Here is an 11355-nt window from a genome sequence, read left to right on the forward strand (position 1 = left end):
AAAACCTCACAATAAAAAGTGTCTGTACCCCATCACAGGGGGAGGGGTCAGGATCAAATGAGAACTTGTATGAAAATCCTGGTGAGAATATCAGAGATTTACAATAGGGAGCCAGGCAGTGGCACAGCATAAATCTCACATTCTGCCAGCCCAATTCGTATGGGAAGGTTTCTGTTGCAAGTCTAAAGGTCTCTCTGAGTGCATTGGGCACAAATGTGCACATAATCCAGGGCTGGATGAAGCTAATAGTGGTGTTGGGACCCTGTTAGAAGGTACTGTCTATATCTATGTGTCTCTTTTGCTCATGGAGCAAATACATCAACTTAAAAAAATAGATACTCAATAAAAGGTATTCTCCTCTGTCCTTCGCTTCTCCTCCTAAGGATGTAGAGAGGAGGAGGGCTTCTCAGTAGGGTTTTGTTGTGGGGACAGCAGACGGGAAAGAGGGAGGAGATAATAATTATGGTTTGTCCCCTTCCCTCAACTACTAATTAGGACAAAGAGTAGTTCAAATGTAGACCAGGTGAGTATAGGATGGTTTGGGCAGGCCAGGAGGTCCACCCAGGAGGCCTGCCTAGAGAAGAGTGCCTGGAACCTATCTGCAGCACTTGCCCAGTGATTGTACCCCTTCTTTTCTTCATGGTTTGGGAAGATGAAAATCCAGGCTAGTCTCCCTTTCTTCCCTTCTTCACTAACCCTGAGCCTTCAGACATCTGAAATCAGACCTGCTTTTTGGTATTCAAAGTCTCAGTTCCACCAACAGTCCCTTGCATTGAATAGTACCCTACAGATTATAGGCAGTTACCATACTAGAAGCTCAGGGAAGGTGAGTTTCATAGTCAGTAGTTTTCAGATGAATTGTGGGCATAGGGTTACTCCAGTACAGGAATTAGCAGTCTCTCATTTTTGTTGTCACTGTTGGTTATACTTTTCAGAACCAAGAGCCGCTGAGAGAGGAAGACTCGGATTTCATCCTGACTGAAGGTGACCTTACCTTGACCTATGGGGACAGTACAGTGACTGCCAATGGCTCCTCAGGCTCCCACACAGCCTCCACGAGTCTTGAGGGTGGTCGGAGAACAAAGAGCAGCTCTGAGGAAGTGTTGGATCGAGACCTGGGAATGGGAGACCAGAAGATCTCGAGCCGGGGCACACGTCTGGTGTTCCCTCTGGAGGATAACGCATGACCTTCCCCACAAACCCAGAGAAATGGGGGAGGCCCCCAGTGGGGTGAGGCTGGCTGCAAGCCCCCTTATGTTTGAGATGGGGCTTGGACTGAACTGAATTAATGCTTCTATTTTATTGGGATCTGAAACTATCTTGACACCTAAAATTTAACCCAATACAGATGGTGAGGCTACAGTGTCTCTAAATGAAGACAAATGCAGACCTAGTCCCACTTTTTCACATAGTAGTGCGCTGTTTCAGAGTTAAACACACAAAATAAGCATGCTTTAATGGTCTCTTACTTCATTCACCTGCAGTATCTGAATAAGGTGGAGCAGGTGTTGGGGATTCCTCCCATGAGAGGCTTCATCTCAGCACATAGCAGTGCAAGTTGAGCTGGCTGTAGAAACATCAAGTTAAGGAGATGAGCTAGAAGAAAGATCTCAAAGGAAAGCAATTGAGGTTGGCTCTCAAAGATTTTGTGGGAAACTGGTGTTAAACAGGACAGAAAATATGAGAGAGCAATCTGAGTGGGAGCTCTGGCAAGGAAGGCTGGGTGACTGCAATGTCATTTCAGGATCCCTGGCCTTTTATACTACCTGTGTTTCTTTGAGGCTGAAGATTAGGAAATATATCCATGAACATTTCAGCCTGGGGGAAAGATAGTTCCCTCTCTGGAAATCTCCATAAAGAAGATATTATTGCAGTGTTTAAAACCAAAGGCTGACAGTGTTATGCTGTTGGTTTTTTAATTAATCTGAGGGCAGGAGGTATTTAGAAACTAATGATACTGCAGAAGTCATTCAACTTGTGAGATCTATCCTAAGAGCTGACAGCCTGGGAAATGATTAATAGGATTGAGGTATCTACTATGGGTTTAGAAATAACACTCAAATGTGTGGGATGTTTTGGGGGAATAAAAGGCAGCAAGAAACCTAAGAGGCAATAGTAAAATAGAAAGAAAGCTCAGTGCAAAAAAAAAATTAGCTTCAAAGAAAATACAAGGTAGTACTTTTAAGACTGAATATAATTCCAAACTTCTTGCTGATGAATGCATGAGATTTCAATGGTCACATAAGCAATCAGCAGTGAGTCAGTGGACCATTAAGCATTATTCCACTCAGTAGAAGGTTCTGTTTCTGTAAGATTAGGAGTCTAGGTGTCTACACTGCTCAATGCCATGCAGAGAAGGGTCATTTTCATGGTAAAGGAAGAGGCTGTTGTACCAGCTTGGTAACTAGGTGTGGTTTTAAATTGAGGTTTTGAGTTTGGGTTCTTTCTGAGTGAGCTCTTCTACCTGCCCACACCTGTAGTAGGTCCAATACAAGAGAACACTTAGAAAAAGTTTTGAGTTTTTCTCCGTATCTCTATGCTTCAGTGCTAGCATTTTTATCAACTCAGCTTCTAAAAAGTGCTTTCATAACGTGGACTTTTTTTTTATTATGGAAGACAAAGTCTCAGTCTAGTATTCCCATAATTAAATTAGCCACTTAATCTTAACTCTTTTTTTTTTTTTTTTTTGAGACAGGGTCTCACTATGTTACCTGGCTGGCCTTATACTTGGAATTCTGCTGCCTCAGCCTTCTGAGTAACTGGGATTACAGGCATGAGCCACCATGCCTAGCTCAACTCACATTTTTAATGGTTAATTTTTAAGGAAGACATTGCTTCACAACCTTATGTTTGAACTAATCACTTGTGCCAATCAGGAAACATTAGGTTGAGCCATATGAAATTGCTGGTATTCAACCTTTTTTTTTTAAAAAAAAAAAAACATACATGGCAATATCATACGGTTCAGTATAAAATAACTGACTTTTTATTCACCTCTTCCTGTCTGTATAAAGTCTATTTGGATTTTATGATCATCCATGGGTTTTTGTAAGTTTGGAAAAAAGCTAAATAATGGACCTATGAGGCCTCAGGGTTACTAGGCTTGTGAAGGACTTAAGAAGGCCCACACCACATAGCCAGAGAAAGAGATTTCCTAGAAACCCCTGGAAGGGAGTTTTTCATGTTATGCAGACAGCAACTTGCAGGCATGGCAGAAGGCTGAAGGTGTGCGGTATGTTCTCAGATCTACCAGCCCAAGAGTTCTTATCAACTTTAAAATGAGGCTTTCTTGTTTATTTTGGATTTCTGGAAGGCTGGTTGGCTCTTTGGTTGGGTCTTTATAAAGCCTTGCATATCTCTTATGTCATTTACTTACTTTTGGAGAGAAAACATTAACAGAAAAACACTGATGAATGGTTCTTAAAGAGCCAGTCAGGTAGGATGCATTATTGTTTTCATTAACATCAAGATTTTGTTTTAATTTTGGTTTTCTAGGAAGCTTGCAGAAGATAAGAAATTGCAAACCTCTTGGAGCAGAAAAATAACCACTGAGTTTCCCATCTTAGTTTTAGGTCAATTCACAGATTATTGTTTTCCCCTAAAAGGCCTTAGAGTCCTCATCACAAATATTTTATTCTGACCTACTTAAATGTACATAAATGGAGATTTGCCAAGACCAAAATTAGAGTTGTAATTATTTGACTAGAGCTCTTATTCAGTGGACTGAAGTAAGTCACTGGTCCTAATTTTTGTTTGCAAGATGTGGAGAATAACCCTGACTTTAGGGTTCCTAGGAAAGTGAATCTATTCTCAAAATGGCTCTACATCTATCAGCATTATTTCTATGCTGCATGGCAAAAAGTAAGGTACCACAGAGCCCGGAACACATCCAACTCAAGGCCAACTATTTGCTGCCAGTCAAATTGGGGCTGCTAAGTGATGGGGCATTCACCCAAACCAAGTTCTCCTGAGAGTAAATCCAAGTCATCTTATACATATCTGTTCCAGGCTAGGGGGATGACAGTTTAGCAGAGCTGGATGTTCTAGAGCAGAAGTTATCAGCTTGGCTTGCATTAGGATTACCTATCCAGTTTTTTGTTTTATTTTTGTGTTTTATTTTATTTTATTTATTTTTTTTATCGCTACAAAGGACCTTACCTTCAGAGATTCAGATTCAGTAGCTTTGGGTGGGGCCTGGCCTCCATGTTTTGTTTTGGAACCTCAGGAGTTCTGAATATACCAGGGTTGAGAGTCTTTAGGAGCCAAAGTTCTATTTGGAACCTTATTTAGAAGAATAGCCTAGCAAGTTAAGGGTTTGGTTGTGTTAAATTGTGAGTCATGTATAACAGAGTTTTGATCAATAATACAAGTCTGGACAGTTGCGAGAATTTCATGCTAAACTTTGCTGAACTCAAAACATACTTCAAAAAGTATTACAGACAAGGTCGTGTTTTTGTAAACATTGGCACCTTCAAGGAGAAGGATGACTTGAGTATATGTATGGGGAGAATTTAAAACCTGTCATCATCATTCCCATTCTTGGAGGAATGAGAGTAGTCTTAATTGCTGACTAATCAGACATGATTTCTGGGAAGCTATCTTCTCAGTTTAACCTGGAATTAAATTAATAGTCCCCTTTTCAGTTAGACTTTCTCTTAAGTTGTTCCTGTGCCTGAGTCTACATTGGATTTCTCAGAATAAAGAGGGGCCCATTTTCTGCCAGAGCAGAATAGAAGGTTATGATTTCTTTGCTGTTACCTGGCTGTGATTGTGTCGGTGGCAGGGTATTAAGGAGATGCTGACTGTAGTACAACACTGACAGAAGACAAAAACGTCTGTCATTCCTTTTAATGCTCTTTTTGGAGAACTTCCATGGAACCTAAACTTTCTCTCCTAGAAAAGGAAATTTGGAATTTAAATAAGGCTGCATTTCTTCATAGGAAATAAGCACAGGGAGGACATATGGACTCTGTTCACCCAGGGTACTTACTGGGGTGACCAGACAAAGAAGCATTGATGCCTTGAAGCCAAAAATCACACTGTGACATCAAATGTTTTATCAAACAAATAGCAAGGAGCTCTTTGGGCTATGTCCTTTAGACCCAAAAAATGTCCTCTGTTTGGATGACAAATGAAATCTCTTTAGAAAACATGCAAATGTTATCTCAGCTATCCATGAACATTTCAGTCCATGGCAAAGAATAAGCAGTTCCTTTTAAAACTGAGGTCAGCTTCATGTCAAGCCCCCCTTCCCACCCCTGCCCCATCATATTTCCCTTTCTTTGTCTGCAGTGAAAGTTAATGTAATCATGTCAGCTATTTAATGTGGATAAGTGACTTCCAAATATGGAAATACCATCAGTGCCCTTGGGAAAGAACAGCGGCTTGGTGTTGGAGTAACTCATCAGAGGTGAAAACCATCCACTGGGAAACCTACCTTGTACCCATTGTGAGTTCTAAGAGGTTTATCAGAAAGCTGATTTGACCATCTGCTATAAAATATGATCCAGAAGGAGGGCTGCCAGCAAGTCAACTTGCTGATCCAGTAAGTATAGGACTTCCTCAGAAGTGAGGATCTTGACAAGGTTCTCACCTGCCTTTTGATGCTGATTCTGTAGATTAGATAGTATAGGAAGGAGTCTGTCAGATATAATGGTATCACTGAGTCCTGATCTCTTCTGTTATTTTGTAAATGAATCTGGCTCGCCAGTGTCCATTGCTGTGTTCTGATACAGTAAGTAGGAGGAAGCTAGTGGCCAAGAGTTGTCTGTAGTTGAGAAACAACGCATCTGAATGCTGCTTTCACTACTTTGACACCTGAAAAGACCTTCCCCCTTTCTAAAACCTAACAAAAACATAAGAGGAAATACTGTAGAAATTAATGCTAGTGTCCAACTAGGAAAAGCAAGTAACCTGTTGGACAATCCTTTCAAAACAAGACCTAGAAAGAAACTATTTTTTTCCAGTTTCAATTTTCATAGACATTTTGAAAGATTAACACATATGTCTTGTCATCCAGTGCTATCAAAGACTATAAAAAGAAAAACCAAAGTTTTGGATGTTACTTTTATTTTCTAAGCAGGGTATACTATAACCATTGCCCATATGGAATGCACGGGCAGCCAGCTTTGTGCTACCTGAGCCTGGCCAAGATGAGAAGGAAAGTCTCTGTATTTTGCTGCCTTTTGAGAAGATCTGAAGCAGTGATGGGAGCACATGGCAGCTGTCACCTTCTCATTCTGATGGCCACCTTTTAAAAGGGGTTAACAGAATTTCCAAATATCATGGTTGAGTCTCAACTCTTGGCCAGAGGAAAACTTTTGGCCTGTATATGTCAGAGGAACTCAGAAAAGGACTTGGAAACAACATGAAGAACTCGACATGTACTGTGTAAAGCATTTTAAGTTAGGATCCAGGTGTTAACTGAATAACTAACTGCATGGACATTTGACATCTGGGGCTGACTTTTGTAGTGATTATTCCAGTTGTGGGCCTTGAAGAAGCAGAGGAATGCTTTTTGGTTGTGTAGGTGTTATGTATGGATTTGGAATTTACCACTGAAATCACTCATTCAAATGTGACTTCGTAGTAGAGTCAGCTTCTCCTACGTTGTCTTTTTATTTTTTACATCAAATATATCTGTTACTTCTTACTTGGGAAGTTTTACTACGTCCATTATAGTGGTTAAATGGGAAGACTGCTAAGATTCATTTAATAGTTGGAATGCAGTTTTTAAAAAATGAATAGGATGAATTTAACAAGGAATGATGTGACTTTCTGGGAACTTTTTATAGAGCTTATTACATACTGTGATTGGAGAGAATTTTGCCTTCTACTTCCATTCAACAGTAGCAAACTGGTGGTTTTATAAAATTAATATTGTACTATGTTCTATAAACATATTAAATGACATTAAAGTATGTTATAACTGTGAAAAAGTAAAGACTTGGAACTATCCGCAACCTTTATGTGCAATAAAGAAAACTGCAGGTAGGCCCCCAAAGTGCTAACTTTCCCTTACATTTAACTTAATGTTTGCCTTTGTGTGTATGTTTAGATTGCTATTGTAAAGCTGGCCACATGTTTTCCAGCCCTTTACCGATATTTAACACATTTTCTCAAAGCTTTTTTTTTTTTTTTAACAAAACTCAAAATAAAAAGATTAACTGGCTGAGCTAATCTTGTTTTGTATTTTTAAAGTATGGTCTTTTAGAAGGGTGCCGTATGATTTTGTTCCTAGTCTGTTTTTCTTCCCTTATAGATAGGTTCTTTTCTGAGAGCTATCCTTTTCCAGTTTTATTTAGACCTGGGGTTAGCAAACTACAGCTGGCCCCTGAACCAAATCCAGCCCCAGGACTGTTTTTGTAAATAAAGTTTTATAGGTATCCACTATGTTTATTCATTCATATATTGCCTATGGCTGATTTTGTGCTACGGCACAGCTGAGGAGTTGCAACAGAGATTTTATGGCTCATAAAGAATAAACTATTTACTAGACCTTTTACAGAAAAAGTTTTTGCCAACTCCTGATTTAGATGCTTGAAGAAATTCAGTTTTAAAATAGGGTATAAAACTCGTGGCAACAGATTTTTGAGATTTTTTTTAAGTATGCCTAGGGTCAAAAGAAATATTTTAAATGTGGCTTCTACATGTGACTCCTCCTGGCCTGCAGCAGTCTGTAACAGGGTTTGAGGACAGAATGCTGAATAAGGCATCACTGAGTGTTGGCAATATCAAGTTGTAAGACTGAGGTGAGTGGATTTGGTATTGCAGCTTAGTGCCTACGTTCTTACTGGATAATTGCTAAAATTCTAGAATTCATATACAGTTTCATAGTCTTCATATTCCTCTATATGTGGAATAGCTTTTACCTGAAATATGCAATTAAAATACATCATAAAATCTGCTTCCCCACAAAATGAAACAAAACAAATTTTGTCATTAATGTGACTCCAGTCATTTACTAGTGTAATTATAGAAACACCAGGGAGAGCCAGCAGTAGGGGTACAGCAGTAACATAGTGCTCTGCTATGTTGAGGTCACATGAGAAGGCCCCAGGTTTGCATACCAAAGCTCCCTATATATGCCAGGCACACCTGCTTGTGCCTGTGGTCCCAGCTGGCTGGGAGTGGATCATGGTATGAAGATCCTGTTGGGGTTGCCTCTCTCTCATCACCACCTCAAGAAATAAAAAAACAAAAACACCAGGTAGAACAATTTATTTATTCATTTAATTTGTCACAGGGTGCATGTATTCGACAGAGAGATGAAGGGAGAAGAAGAAAGCACTCCATAATGGGGCATGGTTACATTGCAGTCCCTTCTCCGTCTCTCCATCCTGTTGGGATTTATGCACACATACACATAAATGGCACATTTTTTAAGCCACCAGTGTTGGGACTTGAACTGTGTAGTTGGGCATGTGGGATCCAGCTCCCTTAACCACCAGGTCATTGACTGGTGCAGACAGAACGACTTAAAGGCAAACACTTGTTTCAGTTCATTAAGATTCTTCCACCAGAGAGAAAATTACTTTTTAAGAGTTGGTTCTGGGTGGTAGGGGTTAGCAACCTGTAGGGGAGCTGGATGAGCCAGGTTTAAAACCATAATTCCTAGACCTTTCATTTAATATTGAGTAATCCAATTGAGATAGGGCTGCACTTGGCCCTTATTCACATTGATGTTTTTGTCTAGACACCTGCTGATGTGAAACAGCACCAAATCACATCTCTTCTTTGTTGCAAGGATGCCTTGTTGAAATGGCTCCAGCAGAGGCAGGTTCAGCCTGGGAACCAAAACACTTCCTATTTTATGGCCATAAATATCCACACTGAAAAAAAAGAAAAGAAAAAAATATCCACACTGCATTGTGACTTCCTTCCTGGAAACTTCATCTCACCCAATGTGTCCGTTGCTATTTAAGAGCATATTATATTCCTACTCAGCAGACTTGCACAGCAGTTGGTAGCAAGTTGAGCCTGAGCCTCTGACAGTGTGATAGATTGCCTCCATGGTGCTGCCCCTCCTGTGTTGGGGCTGCATGCTGAGTGCCCCCGTTCACGGTGACTGACCTGGAAGGGGAGGAACAAAGAGTGTTTGAACTTCAAAACACAGAAATCCACACAGACACAGAATCTGTTGAGCCCTGGATGATCTAAGACCTCTTAAGTATGAAACCTATAATCTTTCTTATTCAAGCCTATACTGAATCAATATCTATCATTTGTAATTTGTGAAGACAGACCAGAAGAAAATGTGACCCAAGAAGTGTTTGGTGAGAGTAAAATTAGGAAAATAATGGGGGCACCTCTGTCAGTATAGATATGCTTTATGCAGCGGTTGTGTGGTGCCTGTTAAGAACAGAGCATTCTGGGACCTGCTGGGTAGAGTCAAGAGAGGATCTGGGATTGAAGCTGTACATTTAGGTACAAACCATGTAACCATCATTTGTATACAAAGTATATCAGCATTTGTACACTGTTAAGTCTGCAAAATGAATCATACCAACAACATTCAGCTGGTCCATAAAACCGGTTATATAGGCAATAAGTTCAGCTTTCTACCTTTGTGGAACCTGCACTTTTTTCTTCTTTTCAACTCATTGCTTTGCATGTGAATAGGGGATGGTGAGCTGACCCTGGGTATGTACGTGCTCTTTCACCAGTTTCCTGCCTTCTTGTGATGCTTCCTCTGATCTTAGATGTGAGAAAATTTGACATTTTCATTGATGCAGACTTTAGGAAAGACATACTTTAAAGGTGATTAAATATGTGCAATAAAGATTAACACTAAGCCTTAAGGAAAAGTTAACTTTGGAAATGCCTTGGAGACTTTCTAAAAACACTTTAATATCCTGCTAGTATGAGTTATTTACATAAAGAACCACCATGTCAATTTTTTGCATACTTTAATTTAATAAAAACTTGTTTTCAGATGGGCTGACTTCTGATTCCAGACAAGATAGAGTAGATATACTTCTCCATATTTCTCCCACAAAGTTTTACTAAAATCCCAAATATGATATATAGAACAATGATAAGACTCTGAAGGATGGAAAGAAGACAGACTGACTAGGAATCTTGGTAACTGAGGTATAACACAGCAGTGAGGTTCCAGGTTTTCCTTGTGTTGCCTCTATATCCTGGAATGGGTCTTGAAGAAGCCAGCAGGACAGAAAAGACACCAAAGGTCACAGATGATAAAAAGAAGAAGAAGGAGAAAGAAATAAAGAAAGAAAAGAAAAGCCTATTATCTCTAGCCAAAGGACAGGGAAGAGATCAGTCTAGAAATATAAAAACCAAGCACCACAGAAAATAAAAATCCTCCTGTTAGCAGAGGCCTAGTGGGAAGCCAGAACTTCTGGATTGCCACCCCAATCTGGAAGTAAAAAGGTGGTACATTTCTTCCTCTACCCACGCAGTGTCAATAGAGCCTGCTAAAATTGAAGGTTTTTAAAGAATTATTTAATTTTATTCATTGTCATTTTTTAATTTTATTTTTGTGAAGATCAGAGAGAGACAAAGAGAGAAAAGGAAAGTGAGAAAGCAAGTTGCCAGGTCCAGGACTGTAACCGCAGTCAGCCACATGGGAGTCTAGCCACCTTAACCACCATGCCACCTGTCGACCCCAAAACAGAAGATTTAAATTAAATGTAGAAATTCATAACATAATACTCCAAATGTCCAGGATACAATGAGGAGAGCACTTTGAAACCCAGAACCAGGGAAATGTCAACTTGAAGGAGAAAGACTACTCACAGATAATAACACTGAGATGACACGTGTACTAAAAATTCAGGAAAAAAATTGTAAGAAGCTCTTATAAAAATGCTTCAACTAGCAACTACAAACACACTTGAAACAAAAAGATAGAAATTCTCAGAAAAGAAATATATCTTAAAAAGAGACAAATGGAAATTTTAAAAGTATAAAGAACAGTAACAAAAATGAGAAAACCTCAGTAGATGGATTTAATAACAAAATTGACAGAGTAAAGAATAAGTGAATCTGGGAATCAGCAGTTAGCGTAATGGCTATGTCGCTGGACTCCCACGTAGTCGACCGCGGTTTGCGTCCTGGACCCAGTGGCTTAAAACTCACGCCGGGTGCGTGTGCGTGCGTGCCCAAGATCCCAAGAGGAGAATGGAGGAGAAGGGATTGCGGCGTGACCATCCCCTCTGGGGGGTGATTTCTCGCTTTCTGTCTCTATGTCTCTCTCCGTCTGTCTGGTGAGCGCACGCGTCCCATAGCAAAAACCTCTCCAAAAAAAATAATAAGAAGAATAAATAAATCTGAAAATGGAATAGAAATTACCCATCAGAACAGCAGAAAGCAGAATGAAAAAAGATGAGCAAA

The 11355-nt window shown here is 39.9% G+C and overlaps 1 protein-coding gene across 1 annotated transcript in view; it reads left to right on the forward strand.

Annotated features, from left to right (window-relative positions):
- Positions 1-7171, forward strand: part of SLC9A7 (solute carrier family 9 member A7) — a gene marked incomplete at its 5' end in the record, with an annotated part of 119007 nt that extends 111836 nt beyond the window's left edge. Inside the window, 1 exon segment of the mRNA XM_027765626.1 lies at positions 936-7171. Coding sequence (XP_027621427.1) covers positions 936-1187 — 252 coding nt within the window.
- Between the last annotated feature and the right edge of the window lie 4184 nt (positions 7172-11355).

Source organism: Tupaia chinensis, unplaced genomic scaffold (assembly GCF_000334495.1).
Source record: "Tupaia chinensis unplaced genomic scaffold, TupChi_1.0 Scaffold138988_1, whole genome shotgun sequence".
Lineage (NCBI taxonomy): Eukaryota > Metazoa > Chordata > Mammalia > Scandentia > Tupaiidae > Tupaia > Tupaia belangeri.